General features: G+C 35.2%; 1 protein-coding gene across 1 annotated transcript; it reads left to right on the plus strand.

Annotated features, from left to right (window-relative positions):
- Positions 1 to 11,000: 11,000 nt before the first annotated feature.
- nars2 (asparaginyl-tRNA synthetase 2, mitochondrial) lies at positions 11,001 to 23,008 on the plus strand. The gene is made up of 14 exons (XM_051128633.1): positions 11,001 to 11,400; positions 13,324 to 13,433; positions 15,239 to 15,359; positions 15,487 to 15,627; positions 16,297 to 16,377; positions 16,549 to 16,652; positions 17,763 to 17,895; positions 18,034 to 18,132; positions 18,248 to 18,285; positions 18,483 to 18,549; positions 19,504 to 19,641; positions 19,892 to 19,989; positions 21,031 to 21,057; positions 21,508 to 23,008. Exons 1-14 carry the CDS (start codon positions 11,236 to 11,238, stop codon positions 21,650 to 21,652), a joined length of 1,467 nt encoding a protein of 488 aa, XP_050984590.1. The 5' UTR covers positions 11,001 to 11,235; the 3' UTR covers positions 21,653 to 23,008.
- The last annotated feature ends 2,949 nt before the right edge of the window (positions 23,009 to 25,957 follow it).

Genomic DNA, 25,957 nt, shown 5'->3' on the forward strand with positions numbered 1-25,957 from the left:
GTGTTTGTAGGCAGCATGTGGAAGGAAAGAAAAAATAAGAAGCTGGTTGGGCAGTAGTGCATGCTTAGATATGATCAAGAGCTGTATCCAGGCACCATCCTTAGCACAGATGAAACACATGTGCAAGTGAAATGTATGCATCATGCTGGGCCAAACTGATTCTTCTGGCCAGCTCAGGATGATATCATCTGGTACCTGCTTGAGGATGTAAAGGCCCCGATATACTTCAAACGAAATTGAAGAACGAACTGATATGACATCATTATGAAAAAAAAGTGTGTTTAAGTTCGTAACAGTTAATCAAAGCAAATTTTTGGGGGGAGTATGTTTTGGCTCCTAAAAAAAAGTTCAATTGCAATTTATATCTGTTGTCTTTCTTGGTTACATAATAAAAATACAACGTTTATAGAAAATCTTACAGTGAATTTGAGTGAAGCCGGGCTCACACTACAGGATTTTTAGCCCGATTTTGCCCCGATTTTCCCCTCCCGAGAATCGGAGCCAAAATCTTGTCGAACACCTCGATCGGTCCCGAAGTTCGGCACTGATTATCTGGTAATGGGAGACGTTCACAGATCGAATCTTGCACCTCCCGATCTACTGGATCATGAATGATTCACATGAGCATAGACGGATATGTGTAGATCGGGAGGCGCATTCCATTCACAAACATACATAATACAAACATAATCCACTGCATCTTCAGCGGCTCAGATGTCGGGAGTAAATGACGACCACTATGTTTATTATTACATCCAGCAACACAATACCTCAATCGGGATATTGTTGTCTAACTTACATCCCTGCTCCGGCATCGAAACAAAGAGGGCGGACTGTTACAGCTGATCTGAGGTAAAACGTTCATGTCAATCAACTATCGCGGGAGTGGCTTCTGTTGGTGTGACGTCACAACGACAGGCATCTGAGAATGGCTCAATTTAAAAAAAAAATTTAAATATCATTTTTACATATTAATTAAAAACCACTGCATGGATTTTTATCATTGTAGGGTAGATTTGTACATACACTGCCAACACACATTAATGTTCAAACAACATGTAAAAGTGAACTTAGCATCCGATGACCCCTTTAAGCTGTATTTGTCTTCTTAACCCCGTCACATCTACATTTATTAATTATTTTAAAAAGTAATGTTTGTTGAACTTAGTCTGAAATGTTCAGAGCAATCATAAGACAGACAAAAGACGTAGACAAAACATTAAATCATTTCCAAAACACCTTGGAAATTGACACCCTATATAATTGACATCGAAACATGAAACATAAGCGCATATTACAAACAAGAAAAGAATGAGAAACAAAATCTTTCTGGAACCTCTCACAACTGTCCAAAAGCACACAACACAAATAAAATAATTTTACTACGCTAAGTAGAAAGGCAAACAAGGCACTAAGAAAGACATATGTTTAACTGCCACAATGGCTCCTCGTTAAGCAAACACAACAAATTTTAAATCTCCAAAACATCTTAAAGTTCAATATAAATATAATCCATGAAAAAAAGAAGATAGCAGTAATAATAATAATAATGATAATAATAATAATAGCCTTGTAATAAAAATATCTTACAAATTAAAGAAAAGAAAAAAAAAGTAGGCCTATGTTACGACCCATATAGAGCCCAACATAAGAAAACCATTCTAAACAAATGTAACAGTGGCCAGGGCAAAAAGTTAAGATTTTATTGTACAAATAAAAAGAATATGACCAAAAATTGAAACAGCAAGAAGTGTAATTAAGCAAAAAACAACTCATAAACAAGGACTGGTGAACTAACTAATTTAAACTACAACTTACTCAAGAGTTAAGAAAACTTCCTATCTCCCAAGGAAGAAATCAAACACAACCAAAATCTTCCGGGTCAGCTCACTTACCTATGCTTTCTATGTACTCTGTAGTAACTAAACAAACGATCGCTCACCATCCTTAAACAAAAAAGAATACGAAAAAAACAAATTCAAACACAAAACAGAGTTCCCAGGGCAAGCCGCCACTGAAGTGCCACCAGCAGCTCTTAAATAGGCAGAGGCTTCAGGTGTTCTTACTAGTCTCCGCCCCCATCCAATTAGCAGCTGCACTTAGGAAAGAAAACAGAGAAAGAAAGAGCAGGGGCTCGTAACAGCCTACTGCAATATAATGAGACCTTTCCAAAAGAGTCCAGTAAACTACATAATCATGGTTTCTGACTTACAGAGTTGCTTCAGTATTCAGTTGAGCTTTAATTGAATTAGGAAAAGTCTCTGCATCTTTCGTATTGTAAAGGTACACCACCTTCGCTGTATAAGAGTCAAACACCTTGATAGTAGCAGAACACATAAATGCTTATCTGACACGAGCGGCATCATGTAGCCGCTTTCTGATCTCTGCTGTCTCAGCTATTCTGTTTTTGTATGCCTGGAAAAGTCCTGCAAGAAGTAAACATTTTTTCCATCGATGTAAGTATCTGTCTTTCTCCATGTCCAGGATGTTCATCTTGTCTCTGTAATTGTGGAATATCACCAAGACCACTCACGGTTTGCCATCAGCATGGCTCAAAGGACCGATACGATAAGTGTGCTCAAGCTTGATTCGTTTATTTTTAGTCTGTATTCCAAGAATATCGGGAATCCAAGACTCAAAGAACTTAATTGAATCAGTCCCTTCTATTCCTTCTTTCAGACCTACAATTCGTACATTCTGTCAGCGACTTCTGTTCTCTAGATCCTCCTGGCGTTCCACCATTTTTTCCAGGGCCTTTTCAAGATCTAAAACCTGGGTTGCTGTTGTCATGCTCCGGTCTTCAAGATCAGAAATACGCTGCTCAGCACCACCTACTTTACTGAATAGAATATTGATATAGAATATTTGCAGACATGTCAGCAATTGGCTCATGATGTTTCCATAGTTTCATGTCCAATATTTCAGACATTCTTTCAACAATGCTAGATACAGCATCTTCAGTAAGGCTGGCAGTCTGAGAGCATGCCTCATTTTCTTCCTCGGGCCCGCCATCTGCATTCTTAGTTTGCGAGTTGTTCTATGTTGTACTTTCACAGAGGAATTGGATTGATTCCACAGTGTCTTCAATGACATTTTACACAGTTTATCTGCGTTTTAATCAGCAAACAGCACTGAGAAGCAGTAGCACCCCACCCTCTTTTGTTCTTTTTTTTTTTTTTTTTGTTGTTGACAAAATTAAAGTATATTTCAAACCAAGATCACAGTCAAGTCATACAGACAAAGCATCACCATCAGTAGCTGAACAGTTTTTGGTTACAAAACCTTTATGACAACATTGTATCCAACTGAGAGCTGAAAATTTTAATTTTTTAATTTTTAATTTAAAAAAAAATGTTTTCAGCTTGAACCAGCTTTTCAAAATATTGAAAACAAAAAGCAAACCGAAAAAAAATAAATAAATAAATTTGTAGAGGATGTAGAGTTTTTTTTCAGTATCTGTCACAAATTCCAATGGTCATCCATGTCTGTTTCTCACAGCTGCCTCTGTATCCGGCACATAAAAACATTCCACAAAGTCATCCCATGCTTTGTTTCTGAGCAGCCAGTCTGACTGGGCTGTCAGAAGATAGGCAGCGATCTCTTTGCCCACCAGACTTACACACTTGCTATGCCCCCTGTCATTCTAATACTTGGATATCATTGCCCCAAAAGTCAGTAGGCTGACAATGCACCCCCAGTTTGTCTTGCCATCACTGAAGGGCTGCATTGCCACAGACTTGATGAAGCTCACATCCTCTCCTTCCTGCTCCAGATTTAGGCATGCAGTCATTCCATTGTACTCCAGCTCGTAGGTGACTGTGAGGCCATCCACAATTCTCTTCATGCTTGACAGCTCTTCCTTTTTTTCACTGTCTGGATGAGGGAGACCGGTGAAGGCTTTGAGAAAAGTGTCTATTATTTCTCACATCTCACTTGCCAGGTTGATTCATTTTTTAGTGTTTCGGTACTGATATGATAGTATTTAAGACTTGTACTAATTACTCCTAAAAGTAAATATGATTTCTTAAACAAGCAATTCCCAGCAAGCAGTGTTGGTGTCACAAACTGCCTTTTTTTGTTTAGTTTACATTTGGTTATACTATGGCCTGTTTTCTTTTGTTCTACTTTCCCGCTCCTTGTTTGTTACTATGGTTTCTAATTAATGAGTTGTCACCTGTTCATCATTTGAGTTCTTCATTGGAGTGTATTTAAGTTCCTCCTTTTTATTCTGTTGCTGTCTGGTATTGTCTGTGTGTAAACACGCTGTTACATTATCTGAGTTTAATTAAAGACCCTTTTGTTTTGGAAACCTGTTTGAACTATTTTCATCCTTTTCTGGACCTGATTGTATCAGAATACCAGACCACAACTGAAGTATGGAAGAAAAGCCTGAGGTTCTGGCTGACCAGGTCTGTGAGTCGGCTGTCACATCAGTGCCAGTAGGAATGTTAGTGAAGCTGGAGGAGAATGATTGGCTAATAGACTGGAGTGCAGAGGCTCTACCAGGCACTCTCGTCCCACTGGCTCCACCTGAGTCATACCATCGCCACAGACTTCCGGGCTGTCTGCTGCATTCCTGCCCTCCACCCCTCAAACTCACACACTTGCTATGCCCTCTAGCTTGGATATATGATATGTTATGCACTGTTAGACATTTCAAAGGGTTTTTACAGTAACTTACTGGTAACACTGTTGCCAGTAAATTACTGTAACTAGAATTTACAGTAGCAAACCGTATTTCATTTACATTTGCAAACTGTAGCTGTTTTACAGCCAAATACTATTAAAAAGGTCAAATTCAACAGTATACTACTGTAATTCATTCATTTTAATATAGATTTCAGTTGATTTTATAACTTTATATATAATTCATTTTTATTTATTTTATTTTTACTCTACATAAAAATATAGTCTTAAACTGCTCAATTAAGTTGAATAAACTGCATCTTCACCATTTCCCCTGTCTTAGGACGTTTTGCAGTGCATTATGTTGTATCCTCACAAAGAATCTATAGGCAACAGAAACAATGGAGAAAAAGACATGCAGCCAAAGAAAACATAGCCATCTGCAAAACCCAGGTGCTGCTCCAAAATGTGGCCACCACCTTTGCTCACCATCCACTTTGTTAGTGACAGAAATGTCTTCTCTGAAAAACAAGTAGAAGAAATGGCACACTTTTAAAAGGCAAACCCCACACAGAATACACAAACTTCTCAAAATCATATTTGTTCTCCTACCATGAACTATCAGTCTCAGTGTGGTTGGCATGATCATGTCTTTCTTGATGCTTCACTGCAGTTGCCTTTAAAACACAAACACAACAAAATGCAGTAAATCTTAAATTCCATTATTAATTATAACAAACTAATTCTAAAACTAGAAAGGCAGCTAACAGTTAGCTATATAACTTGTCTAACCTAGCTAACATACAATTTTTTTTTCTCAATAGGCTACTGGCCAACATTATACTAACACCCAAACAAAATTTCACATTAGTTAACCTAATGTTAATATAAGCGTTGCTTGTTGAAAATTATTTTAATTCAGTAATTTAATAAGCTGACAAAGCATTACAAACCATGCAACACATCCAGTGTAGTCCGTCTCAAGCTGTTGCAGCGTTGTAGACACGGTGTAGAGCAAATCTTGTCAATCCAAATATAATAAATGAGGAAAATAAAACGACCTGAATAGAATGCCGCCAATGAGACAGTTACAGCAAATACATTAGTATACAGCAATTTTAAAAAATACAGTAAGTCTCTGTATTTGGGGTCTGACGTCACAGAAAATTCCCATAATGCAATGGTTATTACAGTTATTTACTGCAAAGGGAATTTGCAGTATTATACTCGGTGATAGACAGTTAATAACTGTAGAAATTACAGAAATGTCTAACAGTGTGTATATAGTATGATGTGTTTGGATATCTTTGCCCCAAAAGTCAGTAGGCTGACAATGCAACCCCAGTTTGTCTTGCCATCACTGAAGAGTTCAGTCGGTCAGGCTCAAGTTTCAACCTTGGCTCCTCCCTCCATTAGTTCCGCCATGGATCATCCTTGTCTTTGCTGCCTCCCACTGCGCTCTGGGCTCTCGTCGGCGGTCTACTCTGCCATGGATTCTTCCACCTGTCCTTCATGAACTCTTCCATCCACTCCTCCATGGGCTCTTCCTCCGCCTACTTCACCCTGGTCCCTCCTACTAATATCTCTGCCTGTTTCCAGGGATGTTTCTCCTTGTCTCTTCGCTCCTCCGTCCTCCATCCTATGACCCGGAAACCAATCGAGCTCAGCCATCTTGTAGGGCATCTCAGTTCTCTTTGAGATACACAGGTGTATCCTTTGCGGAAGTGTTTTATCGACTAAACGTGATGCACGTATAAATTCTCCTCCCCCTCCACATCTGTCACAATAATTTACATTTATATTTTACCTTTGCAGTTTAAATAATGTCATGTATTTAAATTGGGCATCTTGCTTTATTCATATTTATTATGGATGCCTTAAATAATGAACTTTAACAACATATAGGCAGATCCCTTTAGTGCTTTGAAGTGATGCTTAAGTGGTCAAGAATATTCCAATGTTCATTCTTTGATTCCTCTGTCCTCATGTCTTTTCTTTGCATCCTTCCCTCGCATCCTGAAGGGGTGAAGCTAAGACGCGAGGAAAGGAAGCAAGAAAAGGAAACACGGATGCACAAATAAGAAATGAGAAGCACCCCTGGTCTTCGCCAGCTCCTCGTCCACCTCCAGAGCCCCCTCCTTTCCTCCACATTCAGACTGTTATGCCGCGAGGTTGCACCTTTCCGAGAGGGGCGTTATGTCACAAACTGCTTGTTTTTAGTTTACATTTGGTTATACTATGGCCTGTTTTCCTTTGTTCTAGTTTCCCACTCCTTGTTTGTTACTATGGTTTCATCATTTGAGTTCTTCATTGGAGTGTATTTAAGTTCCTCCTTTTAATTATGTTGCTGTCTGGTATTGTCTGTATGTAAACACACTGTTACGTTGTTTTCTTGCATGTGGATTATCTGAGTTTGTTTAATTAAAGACCCTTTTGTTTTGGAAACCTGTTTGGACTATTTTCATCGTCCTTTTCGGGACCTGATTGTGACAGTTGGGGAGTAACTAGTTACATGTAACAGAATTATGTAATTTAATTACAAAATTAGTTACAGTTACTGAGGTAAAAATGTGTAATTAAATTACAGTTACTTGTTAATGTAATGATTAAGTTACTAATTATTAATGTTTTATTTGAAAATGTTAATGATTACAAAGGGGGTTACATCTGAATTTTTTTCACACTCACCCACATACAGATCTAATTGACTTCTTTCCAAAATTGTATTGACTGCTCTAAAATGAGATACCAATGTTTTAGGAGTTTAGGACAAACACTCTTAGGTAAATTAAAAAAAAAAAGAAAAAAAAAGGTTAATTGGGGTTCTATATAGAATCTTTACTTAACTCCAAAGAACCGTTTATGGTGAAAAGATTCTATATTAGGAGAAAGAACCCTTGGCACGAAAGGGTTCTTTGGGCTAAATAGTGCTTTATGTTTATTTACATTAGCTATTTAAATTGATTAAACTACATTGTGTTTTTAATTCAATTTTACTTTGACAAACCTTTCATTCTGAAGAAAATAAACGTATTTAAGTCAGCACTTTCAAGTTTAACAGAAAATAACTGCCACATGATACTGTACACTGAAAAAAAAGGATAAAATCAAAATTTACTGGTTTTACTTAAAGCATTACTTAATATCACTGGATCAACCTAAATGCATTAATTTATACCAACAAAACTATCAGGTACAAGGTACCCCATATGAATGTGTGCTAATTTGTCGAATGTTGAGGTGCACACTCATATTTTAAGTTTCAGTGTTTCATTTACATTCTGAAAATCTATTCTTATAACTTAACCCTCCGAACAGATGCCTGAAATCAAATGATCTTCGACGTAAACGGCAAACAACTTAAAAGTGTTTGTATGCCCTGAACAGTTTTGGCTCATCTGCAAACTAACATGTTTGCCTAAAATAGTTTGATAATACGGTTGTGGATTTAAATAATGCTGGCTAGAGTTTATGTTATAGCCAAATATTTTCTTTATATTGTAGATTGTATTGGACCTATACTTATAGGAAAAGATGAAACGATGTTTCAGTCAAATCACCGTCAGGCAGCAGTAATAAACATTAATTCAACAGAAACCAAGACAAAGAGAGAAGCTGATGGGGATGTTTAAATTCTTTCTGTGGATAACTGAGTATTTTGGTGTTTGCAGTTATAGTACAGTAAAATATAATTGTTTGTTTTGCTGAATTAATTGTATATTATGCTAAACACTGTATTTGGTTGTTGTTGATGAATTATGAAATGAAGATTTGGAAAAGACTTTTATCTAACTCAGAGAGCACCTTTAAAGTTTTAACGACCAACCTCATCAGAGTGGTGAAAAGTGGAATTCAGAGGAAACCTTACCAACCTGCTGCAAATTAATGTTCAATTAACTTTCTGTTCTTTGTGGATTCTAGCAGTCAATGTGTATTTATGACTGGGGTTGCTCTTGAAAAGTGTGAATAAATAAAGAAACATGGATTTGTGTTTATTCTTGTAACTGTTACATTATGAATTGTGCTTTATATTGCTTGTCATTGTAAATGCTAATAAAAGTGTCCTAAATTATCACATAATACTTTGATGTGTTACACTTATTTCAATTCTTCTAGCTATTAAGTATATATAAGAGCTGTTTAAGCCACAACATTTAATTAAAATAAAACTAAAATTAAATCCATAAAATGAACCCATGATGAGAAGCCCTAAAAGGTTCTATTTAGAACTTATTTTTTCCTAGCTACAAAGAACCCTAAAGTATTCTTTTGACAGAACCCTTAAAAAGGATTCTATATGGAACCTTTTAGGGATTCCAAATATGTAGCGCCTGATAGAACCCTTTAAGGTTCTATATAGAACCTTTTCTTCTAAGAGTACAGAATAGGACACATGCTTATTCTTAACTGTTACATTTCCTATTTGAGTTTATGCATATACTTTATTTTTTAAGAATAATTTGTTCTTTTTGTTCTTTTTGTTGAAAGATGCCAGTGTTTCCTGTCATAACTATGCAAACATTTGATTTCAAAACCAGTATCATAGCTATTAAACTATTTCTTGTTATGATTTCAGATCTGTATTTAACCTCAGAATGATCTCAAAGTAAATAAGAGGTGTCTGAAGTTGTGTGGCTGTGCTTAAAATTAAATTATTGTCAGTCATGTCAGTCATGACATTCCAAGGTATGTTATTCCCTGATAACAACTGATAAAAGCTAATAACTCAGACTCATCCGGGCAACTTAAGTCGGTGCTATACGCGTGATAGTTTTTCTTGGTGGAAGCTTTGCGTTTGGTTAATACAGTATTAAAACTCAATTTAATATTATGTGTACAATTTCTTAATTATGTCGACTTGCAACTTGCTAGCAACTGATTTCTTCATGGAAGCTTTGCGTTCATATATTTCAACTCAGATCAGTTTACTTTGTCTAATTATTTACTTTTGTGGTAAGCAGCTGTGTAATAAGTAGGATAATGTACATCCAGCCAGTTGTTATCGCAAAATAAAGATGTATATTATCCCTTACTTATTATAATCTTAATTTAAGTGATAAAGTCAAGACAGTAATCAGTGTTGAGTGCTACTGTAAGGTTAACTGACTGGTTTAAATGTTTTAAAATGATTAACAGTTTAAATTTTTAAAAATTTAGAAAAGTAATCAAAAGCAATAAGTTACACTACTACTTTAACAAAGTAATTGAAAAGTTACACTACTTACTACATTTTAAATAGAGTAACTTGTAATCTGTAACCTATTACATTTCTAAAGTAACCTTCCCATCACTGGCAGCAAGTTGGAGCAGCCCTTCTGTTCTAAAGTCTCATTATCCTGAAACATTTCTGCACCTCATTGACCCCCTGTAATGCACCTGAAAATGCATATTTAGAAGCCTACAGCACAGCTGCATTGACCTTTATGAAAGTATTTCCAGTAAAATACCATTAGGCTGAAACTTCAGCGCCAAAATTTCCATATGCAAAACAGTCAGAAATTGTCAGGCAGTGACCATATTACAGTATGTGACTTTGGCATGCTGGGAGATTAAATTATAAATATTTTTCTTGCATTTCAAGTGTGAGCTTCTGTTATGAGCTACATTTAGTTAAAACAATATAATATATATGCTATTATTTAATTATGTTTAAATGTTGCATTTTTGCAACAGTGGATCTCTGAGGGGTTTATTAACATGGAAATAAAGGTGGGTAAAATCTCTTGTAACATTCCTTTATATTTTCATGGTCTTTTTATTTTAGTAATATGTATGTGTATTTGTCCTATACCTTCTGTACAAAAATAACAAAACTCTGGAAATTTATGTTGTTGTTGTTGTTGTTTTTCAGGTTCTGCAGCTCATTTATACTACTACTACTACTACTACTACTAAGCATTTTAATTATGTTTATGTTTCCCAATGTGAAGGAGCTGTCGTGTTGTTTTTAACAAACTAGTTCACAAATTTATTGAACCAAGAACTCGGTGTCCGCAGCATAAAAGTACATATATGAAAGTATAGGGGTGATTTCGGATACCTTCAGTGATTCATTCACTAATCAATAAACGACTCCTATATATGAATGAGCCGGGAACCGAGTGGGCTGATAATAAGAACATAAGTTAAGACATAAGTTTATTTTTATGAGCTGAATCAGCTAAACAATCTGTACTGGGACATAATGAGCACTGTGTAATTAATGGTGGTTTTACTGTAATCTGGTACGTAATTTATGTAACACGACGAGCCAGAAAGAATCGTTCTGAAACGATTCTTTAAAGTGACTCACCGTACATTCGAACACTTCTTCAGTTCATCTACTGCGCTTGTCAAAGTTCAACCAATGAGACGCTACGTACGTATCACGTTTCTCATGACGTTGATTCGATTTCAGGAAGCATGTGGAGAGCAGAGTGAATGTCAAAACAGAGACCGATGAGACTAATAGAGAAACTACTGAGATTAAATTAATAGAGCTGTAACATTATATCCCAGCGACTGGACGTGAAAGGCACCGTTATCATAGCGGAGGAAGCAGAGAAAAGCAAGCTGGATCCAGACATTCATAAGCCGTGTTGAATCTCTCCGCTTACACTTACATGCAACATGATGTCGCTCACATTACAGAGGATTCCTGCTTTCACCATGTCATTATTCTGTAGATGTAGCTCAAAAATCTTTCAGCGACACTGCAGTCGCATGTTATCCAAGAAAGTAAGAGTGTCTGATGCACTGTCAAGCAAAGAGACAGGATCAAATATTAGAATACAGGTGAGAACATTAAAACTTTGAAAATGTGTTCATCATTTCATTTTGCTACTTGGACTTTTACGTATTGCTTTTATTGTATCAGACCCAAATTGTTATAAAAACATTAATTATTACATATGCATGCACATACAGAGTTAAGCCATTCCATTATTTATTGTGTGAATCAGTCATTTCAGTCATGGACATTAATTTTGTCCTCATAAAGTTTCTGTTAAAAGTTCATATTTGTTTACCAAAGAGACAGTGGGGTCATTGTAGAGCAATTTTAACGAACATTTCTCCTTGTCATTTAGTTTAACTGATGTACTAAAATAACAGAAACTAAAACAGAAACAGCTACGAACTACTGAAATTTCCACAGCTCAATTTTTTTATTTTGTCACTATATTTTTCTGAAGAAAGATAAACATGTATGGTGATGAAAGCCAAAATATTAAATGTCACAGATGTATATTTACTGAGTAATCCGCCAAAATTACAGGATTGTAAAAATGACTTGAAAATGTAAACACTTTTTACTCCTGGAGCCATATTGAAATTCCAATATCTCTGGAACTGAATCATATAGAGCCTTAAAAATGATCATGCCAAAAGCAAAGTTTGTTAAGCCCCGAAATCTAAAAGAGCATTAAAATATCTTTAATACTTCTTAAATTACAGGCATGCAAACTTTGGAGGAAAAAACCTGAAAAGTGCTTTTCCAATTTTTCAGTGGTCACCACTGGCATATACTGCAACAAAGATTGCTAAAGTGAGCAGATTTTAGTACTAAACCTATCAATCTTGATGTAAAAATAATATGATGCTGCCATGTTTCTGAAGTCATTTTTACACCTCTATAATTTGGTTCTGAATCTCAGGTGAAAATTATTTTTTTGATACCTCTTCTACAAAATAGTGGATTACACAGTAAATATGCATCTGTGGCATTTAATATTTTGAATTTCATCACTATACGTTTGTCTTCCTTCAGAAAAAATATTGATGAAATCAAAAAATTGTGCCAGGGAGATCACGTGTAGTTGATACGTAATTACCCAAATGCAAAATGTATTATATATATATATATATATATATATATATATACACACACACTACCGTTCAAAAGTTTGGGGTCAGTACATTTTTATTGTTTTTTTGTTTTTTTTTTTAAGAAATTAATACTTTTGTTCACCAAGGATGTAATAAGTTAATAATTAAAAGTTTATTAAAAGTTAATAATAAATAATTTACATTGTTATAAAATATTTATATTTTGAATAAACACTGTACTTTTTAAACTTGTTATTCATGAAAGAATCCTGAAAAAAAAAAAAAAAATCACAGGTTCCAAAAAATATTTGGCAGCACAACTGTTGATATTATCCAACATTGATCATTCTAATAATAAATCCGCATATTAGAATGATTTCTGAAGGATCATGTGACACTTAAGACTGGAGTAACAGCTGATAAAAATTCAGCTTTTCATCACAGGAATAAATTCTATTTTAAAGTATGTTAAAATAAAAAACATTATTTTATATTGTAAAAACATTTGCAATATTACTGGGTTTTTTTTCTATATTTTTAATCAAATAAATGCAGCCTTGATGAGCATAAGAGACTTCTTTAAAGACTATTACAAGTCTTACTGACCCCAAACTTTTGAATGGTAGTGTATATGTATATATATATATATATATATATATATATATATATATATATATATATATATATATATATGTATGTATATATATATAATAAAAAAATGTAAATATAAAAAAAAAAAAAAAGTATATTAATAATGCTAAAACAACACTGGTATACACTGTTGAAGATTGTTAATGGTCGAATTTAACTAGCAAAAGTGAGTTGAATAGTCTATAGCTGAATAAACATCTGTGATCATTACATATGCTAATATGTTTGGTGTTCCTGCAGGGGTGGGTTCGATCGGTCCGGCCACAGAAAGACAACCTCTTCTTACATGTGAATGATGGAAGTTCATTGCAACCTCTACAGGTCGTTGCCAGCTCGCAATTGAATAGCAGGTGCTTATCTTTGCATTTGTGTATTGAACACTGTCTTTGAGCTCAGAATAATATGGGTTACTACTAGGGGTGTAAGAAAATATGGATACACATGAGTATTGCGATATTTTGTTTGCCGATACTGTATCGATTCTCAAAAACGCAATATCGATATTATATAAAAAAAATCATACAAAATTCATGGCAGTTGCTTCATTTTGAGTTTATATTCCGACCACTAGAGTGCAGTCTTCTCTTATCTCTGAACTTAAACAGTGACAGGAAATACTAGCATAAAGGGACGCCACTAATGTTAGCGTTAATATAGTTCTTTGTCAGTAATGAAGAATGAAAGAAGAATTCATGCTCCCGCCTTGGTGTACAAAGCTGAAGTGTGGCGTCATTTCGGCTTTTGTGGCAACTTCTGCCCCGGGACTGCCCACACCGCCTCAGCTGCACGGGGTGCTTCTGCTGTGTGGAGGGGTGGTGGCCGTGCTGTGGCCCTTGTGAAAGGGGCTTGCGTCGCGGTCTTGGCGATTCCACATTGAACATAAATACAAATTTGTGGAATCCAAAACTTGTAAAATTCTTATAACAAAAAAGGTTCTGAAAATGTTCAATAATTGTGTTTGTTGTATTGTTTTACAATTACTTTGTTTTCTTTAGGAATCTTGCAAGCACTTTTTTTTTAAATTATTTTTATTGATATTGATATTAAGCAGATGTAATTCTTAAGGTCAGATCAAAATGTTATGACATTGTCCCCAGCTTTTATAGACAAGGCTTAAAGCCTAGTCCCAGACTAAAATGTAAGTTCAACTGAAAGAAACTTGCACTGATTGTTCTTAAAACATGTTACGTTACTGGTATGCATCTTGAGACAAAACAAAGGCTCAAACAAAGGCACTGGGCCTGGTTTTGTCTCAAGATGCATACCAGTAACGTTTTTTTCTTAGGCACGTTTATAAAAATGACTTAAATGTCCTAATTGAACTATGGCCTAATCCTGGTTTAGTCTAAGCCTGTATGTTACAATTGTAAACTTAAACTGTGAACCTTTAAAGCAGGGTCTAAAAATATAAATAAAAGCTTACATTTTATACATTTATTAACCGAAGAATCCTGCAATCACTTTATTTTCCACATTTACTCATACTGCATAAAAAGTGCTTCAATAAAATTGAATGTTACAGGGACTGATTAATGCAAATACAGATCCCACTGTCTTTTTTTTTTCTAAAATTATATACTACTCTTAAAATAAGAAATATCTCAATATATCGCCTTGCTTACATTATCGCAATGTATCACAACATATCGTATCGAAACCCCTGTATCGTATCGCCAGATTCTTGACAATACACAGCCCTAGTTACTACATGGGTTCTCAACTCTGGCCCTTGAGGTCCACTTTCCTGCAGAGTTTACCTCCAGACTTGATCGAAATTACCTGCCAGTAACCTTCTAGTAGTTCTGAAGACCTTGATTAGCTTGTTTAGGTGTGTTTGATTAGGGTTTGAGCTGAACTCTACAGGAAAGTGGACCTCGAGGGCCAGAGTGGCAAACCCTGGATTACTGTTTTAAATGTCATGCAAGTGTGGATATATGCAGTGGCTCCAAAAGGTGTTTAAACACTTAAAACCACACAAAGATGAATGGATGTCATTGTATTAAATATCAAAGTATCAAACTAAGCGACATTTATTGTAATGAAATATAGCACAATTGGAAGATTTTATACATCTACTTAAAAAAAATCTGTGATTAAATACTTTTTGGGGCCCCTGTAGATGTATAGTTTTGTTATATCCTCTCTTCTTGTCAAGAGACCTCACATTTGGCTGTGCTGTTGACATCACTGGCACCTTGGAGAAGAGTCCAAATAAGAAACAAAATGTGGAGTTATATGCTCACCAGATTAAAGTGGTTGGAGAATGCAATCCTGTGGTAAGTCTTTACATCGAAAATTGGTCATTCAGATAAAACTGATGAAAAGTGATTCATTAAAATTAAATAAAATAAAAGGCTTATAACAAATAAAATAAAAAGTACTGACCCAGTATGTCTGTTCTAGGATTTTCCTTTCAAAATCAAGGAGCGTCATTCTCTGGAGTACGTCAGGCAGTTTCCTCACCTCAGATGCCGAACAAATGCCTTCAGTTCCTTGCTCAGGATACGCAGTGAGGCTACAACTGCTATCCAGTCATTCTTCAGGGTAACAAGTTATAATTTACACATTACCATTCAAAAGTTTGGTGTCAGTAAGATTTAATGCTTTTGAAAGAAGGCTCTCAGTGCTTACCCCAAATCTGCATTTATTTTAAAAAATACAGTAAAACAGTAATATTGTGAAAATAATTTATTCCTGTAAAGCAGAGCTGAATTATCAGCACTATTACTCCAGTCTTTACTGTCACATGATCCTGAGAAATTAGTCTAATATGCTGATTTGGTGCTCAAGAAACATTTCTTATTATCAGTGTTAAAAACAGTTCTGCTGTGGAAACTGTGATAATTTTTTCAGGATTCCTTAATGAATAAAAATTTTAAAGAACAGCATTTAATTGATTTAGAATGAACTGAATGTGTTTATACGTATTATGTATTTATAATATTATAAATGTGCTTATACTGTCTCTTTTGATTAAAAAAAAAATTACTGGCCCAAAACTTTTGAATAGTAGTAAAAATTATTTTAAATGTATTATCACCTTTATTTATACAGCGCTTTAAAAAATACAGATTGTGATAAAGCAGCTTTACAGTATTATCATTGCTTAATTCTTACCTATCAAATTTGCAATGTAATGATGGTCATGAAAAAAAAATAATTCTCACATGGCTTGTATTTCCTTTTGATTGCTTGTGTCAATTGTTGTTACAGGATAACGGTTATGTGCAGATACACACACCAGTAATCACCTCAAATGACTGTGAGGGAGCTGGAGAACTCTTCCAAGTTGAGGTAAGGTCAGATTTACATCATTTGTATAGTTTAGTATGTATTTCTTAATTGAAGAGTGAGTTGTGAAATATAGCAACAGGCAAAATAATATTATTTCAAAATACGGTACATGGATACTTTTGATTCTTCCTTAAAACAATGAAAACTTTCCTTTCTTTGTGTTCTCTGAAGCCTGCAGGTCATAAAAATGACTCAGATGACCCAAACCCACATTTCTTCTCTGTGCCAGCTTATTTAACAGTGTCAGGACAACTGCACCTGGAGGTGATGGCAGGGTAAAGAGTTTAGACAACCCTATCATATTAACCACACTATGTTAACAATATTAAAAATCTGTTCTTTGCATTATTTTATTATTAGGGCTATGAAATTGTTCAGGAAGTTATTTGTTATATAACACAATTGCATTACAATATTTGTTGAGAAGAGCCTGCTAAGTAAAATAAATTTAAAAACATTATTTTACTGTGGCAGAGGAAACTGTTGAATAGACCAGTGGTTACCACTTAAAATTATGTCAAGATTAAAATTAAAAATCAGATAAACCTTAATTATAGTGCTAAAAACACAGAAAAACAAGTTAAACTGAAATTATTGCTTTCCCCCCAATAACTGTTAAATATTTAGTAATTATTAAAACCATTCATAATCATATTCTTGAGGCTTACAGAATCAAAGAAATTGTGTTTTTAATTTATCAATTTATGTATTAAAAATGTATGTGACAACTTAATTTAATATATCAAGAGTGTGTCTGTTAATAAAAGTTTTAAAACAGGGCTGCCATAATTACTGCAGAAATACCAGAGGAATTATCCTCTATATGTTGGTTAGTAGTTTGAGATCAGCTAGATTATTTTATTTAACATCCAGAGATTGTAATTTAGTAATTTCAGTTTCGACTGAAGAAAATTCCAATCAAATGGAGCTGCATACATAAAAGCCTTCTTATCTAGCTTTGTTCTAACAAAAGGAACAGAGAGAGTATAACAATTTTGTGAATGAAGGAAATATTTCTCAACAATTTTTTGTTGTATAAGACAACAGAGATAAAAAGGCAACCTCCCCAATATGGCTTTATAAATAATTAGGTACCAGTGCATTTTTCTTCTAGTAGACAGAGAAGGCCAACCTATTCTGTTATGCAAAGTACAGTGATGAGTTGAGGATTTACAATCTGATAAACCTTAAAGGACCATGATAAACAGCATCTAAGGAAGAAAGAAGATAAGATGGTGCGAACCGATACACTACGTCACCATAATCAAGTACAGATAAAAAGGTGGCAGAAACTAATTTCTTTCTTACATTAAATGAAAAACAGAACTTGTTCTTAAAATAAAACCCAAGCTTGATTGTTCAGTGTCTGTATTTGTCTCCTGCAGGGCTTTTTCAGCAGTGTACACATTCGGTCCCACGTTCAGAGCAGAGAACTCTCAAAGTAGGAGACACTTGGCAGAGTTTTACATGGTAGAGGCAGAGGCTGCCTTCACTGAATCACTAGACGACCTTATGAAGGTATGGAAAACTCATTCCTTCCCACTCACTGAATTACATACACTAAATACTCAAGATCAAGCAAGCAATTATGGTTTTATGATGGATTTGGAAGTGTGTTCATATCATAATGAATTATTTTCATTTCTCATTGTCCAGGTAATGGAGGATTTATTCAAGGCTACCACAGAGCATGTGCTGTCCTGTTGCGCAGAGGATGTAGAGTTATTTCACAAATACATTGCACCAGGACACAGGGTATGATGCACAGTGCTTGTTCCTTATGTTTTATGAGTATAAAAGCATTGAGAGGTTCTCCACTATAATGACTGTAATAAACTGATAATGTTTTATCTTATTTGAATATCCCCAGGACCAAGTGGATCTCATGTTGAAAAGAAAATTTAATGTGTACGTATTGCATTTCAGTTTAGTCTACACATTTTTTTTTTCAAAAGTTGTGTGAATATTAGCTGTTAAAAGTAATAATTCTCTCAAACAGAATCAATCTTATAATTGATTAATTGTAATTTTTAGTATGTATAGCTGTCATCTGTCTTATAATTTTATTGTACGCTTTTAAATTGAATTGTATTTGCTTCCTACAGCATTTCTTACACTGAGGCCATAGACATTCTAAAGAGCAGTTCACAGAACTTTACATTCAGTACTGAGGCAAGTAAACTACTAAGTTTGTTTAAACAGTTACTATACATAATATAAGAGATACTTATGAAAATGATCAAAAGTGACTGTGTACAAGAAATTTTATTTCAAATAAATCCTGTTAATTTGAACTTTTTTTCAAAGAATCCCAAAACTATGGAAGCCCATTTCTGCCACTGAATAAAAAAAATATATATATATATTTTTTTTTCGCAGTTGCGAGTTAAAATCCCAGTATTCTGATTTTTTTTTCTTCTCAGAATTGCATGATACAAATTCGTAATTGCAAGTTATAAAGTCAGAATTGTGGGATATAGAATTGCAGGAAATAGTCAGAATTGTGAGATATAAACTCAGAATTTCTCAACAGAAAAAGATCAGCTCTCCAAGTTTACATTATGCAATTCTGAGAAAATTCTTTTGAGTTTATATCATGCAATTGTGACTTTATAACTTACAATTGTAAGTTTAGATCTCACAATTCTGAGGACAAAAAGTCAGTATTGGAAACAGGGTTCCATAGAAAACAAACATATTACAGTTTCCACTAAAATATTAATCAGCACAAGCTGTTTTCAACATTGAATAAATAAGACATTTCTCGCGCAGAAAATCAGCATATTAGAATTATTCTGAAAGATCATGTGACACTGAAGACTGGAGTAATGATGCTGAAAATTTAGCTTTGTCATCACAGGAGTACATCACATTTTGAAATGCATGAAAATAGAAAACAGTTCCTTTAAATTGTAATTATATCTCAGCATATTACAGTTTTTACTGTATTTTTAATCAAGTAAAAACGGCCTAGATGGGCCTGAGAGTCACCAAGGCTGCATTAACATTAAAACATTAAAAACCTTACTGACCCAAACTTTTTAACAATAGTGTGCATTTCATTTTGAGAAGATGTTTTTTTAATATCATCTATTCCTTCTTTCCTCTACGTGTGCTTTACATTAGTGGGGCTGTGATCTTCAGACAGAACATGAGAAGTTCCTAGTAAAACATTGTGGAAACATCCCAGTGTTTGTCGTTAACTATCCCTACGAGTTAAAGCCTTTTTATGCCCGAGACAACCAGGATCAGCCAAACCACACTGTAAGAACCAGCTCTTATTATCAGTCTTTTTTACATGTGGTCCTGCTACAAGTTCCACTCAAGAATTTTTAATAGACCAGCTAATCTGTGTGAAATATGTGTATATTTTGTGTTTAAAGCTTAGAGTAAATTGTCAGATGGTGATCATGTTATGGCATGTCTTTTTGAATTCAACATGCCCGTTAGGCCCATTTCTTTTCATTAGTGCTCATTGCTCAATCAGTCATTCTTGATTATTTTTTTTGGACAGGCAGCTGCTGTAGATCTCTTGGTGCCTGGAGTGGGGGAACTCTGTGGTGGATCACTGAGAGAGGAGAGACCTGAACTTTTGAGACAACGACTAGCACGGTAAAAATGAGAAAAGAATCCCTTTTCACAATGTACTAATAACAATGAATATATGTGAATATATGTGACCCTGGACCACAAAAGCAGTCTTAAGTAGCATGGGTATATTTGTAGCAATATTCAAAAATATATTGTGTGGGTCAAAATGATACATTTTTATTTTATGCCAAGAATCATTAGAATATTAAGTATTAAGATATTTTAGTAAATTTCCTACTGTAAATATATCAAATTTAATTTTTGATTAGTAATATGCATTGCTAAGAACTTCACTTGAACAACTTTAAGGGCGATTTTCCCAGTATTTAGATTTGTTTGCACCCTCAGATTTCAGATTTACAAATAGTTGTATCTTTGACAAATATTTTCCTGTCCTAACAAACCATACATCGATGGAAACCTTATTTATTCAGCTTTCAGATGATATATACATCTCAATGTTAAAAAAATTACCCTTGTGACAGGTGTTGTGGTCCAGGGTCACATATGCTGGAATTATTTATTTTTCACCAAGGCTGCATTTATTTAATCAGATGTGCTGTAAAAACAGTAATTTTGTAAAATATTATTACAGATAAAAACAACATTTTGTTTGTTTTTAACTGTTTTAATATTACTCCAGTGTCACATGATAAATTATGTCAATATGCTGGTTTGGTGTTTAATTTTTTTTTTTTTTTTTTTTTTTTTTTTTTTAATCAACACTGTTGAAAACAGTTGTGCTGCTTAATATTTTTGTGGTAACTGTAATACATTTTTTTTTTCAAGATTCTTTAATGAATAGAAAGATTAAAAAACAGCATTTATTTGAATTAGAAACATTTTAAATAGATATTTGTAACATTATACAGTAAATGCCTGTACTGTCCCTTTAGATCAAGTTAGATCAATGTATATTCTGTATGTTAGAATGTGTTCATTATCTGTACACAAATATGGCACCAAAAATGGAATATGCTTTCCAAACTTATTACATGTTCACAGATGTTTTACTAAGTACTACTCACTCGCATCTCCTACATGTGTTCTCTCTTTTCACAGGGCTGGATTGGAGGACACATATGCATGGTAGGTTTCTAAAAACAACTTTTGCAGCCCACCCACATTTTATTCTAGACGTAAGGGGTGTTTACACAAGACCATTTTCAACTGAAAATGGTAAACTTTTGTGCATTTTGGGCGTTTGTTTATACAACAATGTTTTGGGGGCCTAAAAACGCAAAATTTTGAAAATGTGTTTTAAACTGCAAGTTTTTGAAAATGAGACCATTATAATCTCTGTTTAAACTACAAAAACATGCATTTGTGAAAATTACATGTTCGTGTAGTGTTGCTTTACAAAGTGACATTACCAACTAGAGGCCTGGCATGCATAATACAGCGTTTTAAGTTGTTTTCATGGATCTGTGTGAATGGGGATCGTTATGACAATGTCATCTCTACTTGAAAAACGCAAAGGAAAAACTTCACATTGTTGTTGTGTAACATACTCTTAGAGAACATCTTTGTGATTGACAGGTATCTACAGCTGAGAGAGTTTGGCTCAGTCCCCCATGGTGGATTTGGAATGGGCTTTGAGAGGTACCTGCAGTGCATTCTGGGACTCCACAATATTAAAGATGCAATTCCTTTTGCGAGGTTCTCACACTCCTGCCTGCTTTGAAACAGTGTTATAAAATGACCAAAAAAAGATTGAATGTGCTTTATTTTTTACTTTTGATGATGCCATTACTTTTACTTTTTTGAGGCCATTAGTACAGTGGTTCACAACACCTGTTCTTGTAGCCAACCAACACACCACTGCAAATTTTCTGATTGCCTCACACTGCTCGATTTTAAGCCCTGATTTTCACTTGCCAACAGATTTATGGAAATCTCCAACAAATGAAATCAGAGTCAAATTGGTGCTTGTTCAGGTGTGTGACAATCAAAGACGCAATCTAAGAGCAGAGTTGATGCATTGCTGATGCCAGTGAGATATTTGGCACGCTAGATATCTGGCGTGAAAGGTGTTTTGATTGAAAATTACATCAGTGACGACCTACAGCCAATGAGAGAGCAGATACAGGGTGAAGGAAAGTTCAGGGGGTGGAGTCGTAGGGCTCAAACAAAATATCAGCACTGTGGCTTCTTCCAGCAAACATCGCTCCTTCATATTCTTCTTCCAGTATCTAGACAACTTGGATTGTAAGCTTTTTGCAGGATGCCATTTTTGACAGGAATTCATCCATTCTCACTTGAGCACGCCTGTCTCTTGTGCAATCTCATGCTATTTCCTGTATCAATTCTTGCATGCATTATGGTTAAGAAATGTAGTTTGTAAACAAGGCAGACTTGTTTCCATTATTTGCTATTGAGAAATTGTGTAATGTATGACCCCCTGTCTCCAATCCATTGTATGGTATGCCCACAATAGCAACTAGATGGTACTTGTGCAGTGTGAGAACAGCAGCAACAACTTTGAAAATCATGCAGTGTGAACCCGGCATTAGGTGTGACACCCGTTTGAAATCTACTATTGAGCTGATGATCAGAATCAAATATGTTTGATTAGGTAAACATACAAAATGAGCAATATTGATGAAGATCCAGAAACAGGTTTTAGGAACCACTGTTCTAGTGTTGCAGGATGACTAATACAGTTCATGCATTTTTATGAAACCTATTCATCTTCCCTGTTATAGAAAGGGGCAGATATTAGTTAAAAGCCTTAAAAAAAATGTTCATTTGTTTAGATTTTTGTTTTTTTTACTATTATTTATGGCCAATATCATAAATCACATTTAACATCTTCAAAATAAAATAATTCTCTGAGAGCTTCTTTGATCTTGTGATGCAGAATAGTTATTTATTTTTTATTTAATTATATTTTGTCAAAGACTAATGTCCACTATTGTATTCTGTGAGTATAAAATGTAACATTTTTATTTGAGTGAGTACACTTTTAACTTTTATGGTTTGACTAAACAGTAAATTTCTCTGAAGACTCTGAGAGGAACCCTGTTATTATTGTAAACTACATCCGCTCTTCTTATTCTAAGCTGTAAGATCTTCCGGTCCGAAAAACAGGATCAATTCCTGCATTATCCATATGGCCATCTCCTATAAAGCCTATAAAATTTTGTAATAGAATTGTACCTCTGGATAAGAACTTACCTTCTGTCAAGCCAAGTTTGGACCAGGTTTTCATATTGGTCCTGTAGAGATCAAAACTGTCTGGAATATATGCACACAGCATTCTTAACAAGAGGATGCTCAGTGCTGCCTTAGTTTTCGTTTCACAAAGTGAAACACATCCATGTGCGAGAAACACTGGATGACCATGATGTAGAAGCCCTGCTGGTCCTGCCAGTCCAGCAGCTTCATAATATCCATCACTGGGCCTATATTGGCCAGAATTGTTAGGGTGACATCTTTGGGAAGGGGCTTGGGATGATCAGGCTGGATGAAAGAAATATTTTATAATGTTAGATGGTTGTAAATAAGAATTTAACTATTTTAATGATGAAAGATGAAAACGCTGAACAGATGGCACTTGTGTAGTAGCTGTGACTGGTCTTACCCCTGGAACAAAACACAAAAGTGAGCTTTATTGTTACATTCATTAATAGAATGGGTGACATTTTCCAAATACACCTTAATTGTTTTAGCTCACTTTAGGCTAAGTACTTAAAACCAGTCATGGTAAACAATCCTGTCCAGATCAAGCCGACGTCTGGCTTTTCCAGAGTCAATTAGTTTGACTTCAAGGTTCTGAAAGTTTATCAGCAGTTTCTCTAATTTGATGTCCCCATGGTACACTTCTCGGCGCCAACATTCCCTGGCGGCTAGCGTCCCCCACATTATGACCCTTGCTAACTTCTCATCAATTCTGCCTCAATTGCATTCCACAAAGCGAAACACATCCATGCAGTGTGAGAAATGCTGGACGACCATGACATAGAAGTCCTGGCAGTCCAGCAGCTTAATAAAGTCCATCACTGGGCCTTTATTGGCCAGGATTGTAAGGGGCATGGGATGATCAGGCTGGAAGAAAGAAACATTTTAAGATGTAAAATGGAAATTTAACTTAGTTATGGGCAAGTTTCTCTAGCGAAAAATCACTTGTACTCACAATCCTGATATATTCCGTGTGTTTTTTTCTTTTTGACAAATTTCACAGCCACCTGATGGATGAAACAAAAAGCAATCATAAATTATAACAACTAAAATTCAAAGCATGAATTTAAATCCACTCTTAAAAATAAAGGTTCTCCAAAGACCATTTTAGTGAATAGTTCTTAAAAGAACCATTTTTTTCTTAATGTGAAGAATATTTTAATCCGAAGAACTTTTTGTGCAATGAAAAGTTTCCATAAGTGTTAAAAGCTTTGTCATGTAACCATAGATGCTAATAAAGAACTTTTAGTTTTAAAGGTGTAAAGGTCAAGAGCTCAAAATATTGAATGTTAGATACATTAAGACGGCTTGCAAAGAATTAAGTGACATCAAAAGTGTGAGAAATAATTCAGACAGAAAAAAAAAACAGTAGAGGTAAGTTAAAAAAAATCAAACCTCGAGTTCATTCGCTAAACGGGTCGCCTTATAGACAGCGCCAAATCCACCTTGCCCCAGCTTACTGCCGATTGCATATCGGCAGCAAATGTCTATGAATAGAATAAAATATTTTGTGGTAATGCTTCGCAAATATTGTAAGAAGGCCATGTGTGTTATGTTTGGTATTGTGGCAGTGAACTTAGGTCTCAAGTCCACTTCATTGCTGTCTGCAATCTGAGGAGACATTTCACCTGCTCTCAGACTGACTGGAGACTTGGACTTCAGCTTGGACGTCTTCTTGCACCAGAGACTCAGCAGCGGGAAGAATTTGAAGAACACAAGCAGGAGCTTCCTCGGGATCAATGACATCTACAGATCTGGGGATGGGCTGTAGAGACTTAGCTAGTAAGACATTAGCTAGTAGTCAATTACTGGTAAAGATGAATAAATAAATAAAATCAAAATACTGATTGATTGGTGAAAGAATTACTAATTGATCACCTAGTAATTTTAAAGTACAAAGTAAAATTCTCCTGTTTTGCACTTTTATTTTTAAGAAAAAAGACTGATTATTACTCTGACCAAAATAATAAACACAACACTTGTTTTTGCCCCCATTTTTCATGAGCTAAACTCAAAGATCTAAGACTTTTTCTATGTACACAAAAGGCCTATTTCTTTCAAATATTGTTCACAAATCTGTCTAAATCTGTGTTAGTGAGCACTTCTCCTTTGATGAGATAATCCATCCACCAGCATGATTATTGCACAGGTGTGCTTTAGGCTGGCCACAATAAAAGGCCACTCTAAACCGTGCAGTTTTATCACAATGCTACAGATTGGCATGCTGACTGCAGGATTGTCCACCAGAGCTGTTGCCCATGAATTGAATGTTCATTTCTCTACCATAAGCTGTCTTCAAAGGTATTTTAGAGAATTTGGCAGTACATCCAACCGGCCTCACAACCGCAGACCAGGTGTAACCACACCAGCCCAGGACCTTCACATCCAGCATCTTCACCTCCAAGAACATCTGAGACCAGCCACCCGGACAGCTGCTGCAACAATCGGTTTGCATAACCAAAGAATTTCTGCACAAACAGTCAGAAACCAGTTCTTGAATGGCCAGCATACTCACCGGACATGTCATCCATTGAACGTGTTTGGGATGCTCGGGATCGGCGCATGCGACAACATGTTCCAGTTCCTGCCAATATCCAGCAACTTCACACAGCCATTGAAGAGGAGTGGACCAACATTCCACAGGCCACAATCAACAACCTGATCAACATCAAGGAGATGTGTTGGTAAATGGCAAATGGTGGTCACACCAGATACTGACTGGTTTTCGGACCCCCTGGACCCCCCCAATACAGTAAAACTTTTTATTGTGGCCAGCGTAAGGCACACCTGTGCAATAATCATGCTGTCT

The sequence above is a fragment of the Labeo rohita genome, chromosome 15, assembly GCF_022985175.1.
Source record: "Labeo rohita strain BAU-BD-2019 chromosome 15, IGBB_LRoh.1.0, whole genome shotgun sequence".
Classification (NCBI taxonomy): Eukaryota; Metazoa; Chordata; class Actinopteri; order Cypriniformes; family Cyprinidae; genus Labeo; species Labeo rohita.

Excerpts from the sequence above, each read along its gene's own strand:
- nars2 (XM_051128633.1), top strand. The coding sequence starts at position 11,236 with ATGATGTCGCTCACATTACAGAGGATTCCTGCTTTCACCATGTCATTA. Across the intron at positions 15,628-16,296 it reads CTATCCAGTCATTCTTCAGG|GATAACGGTTATGTGCAGAT; the intron begins GTAACAAGTTAT and ends TTGTTGTTACAG. Across the intron at positions 17,896-18,033 it reads CACTAGACGACCTTATGAAG|GTAATGGAGGATTTATTCAA; the intron begins GTATGGAAAACT and ends CTCATTGTCCAG.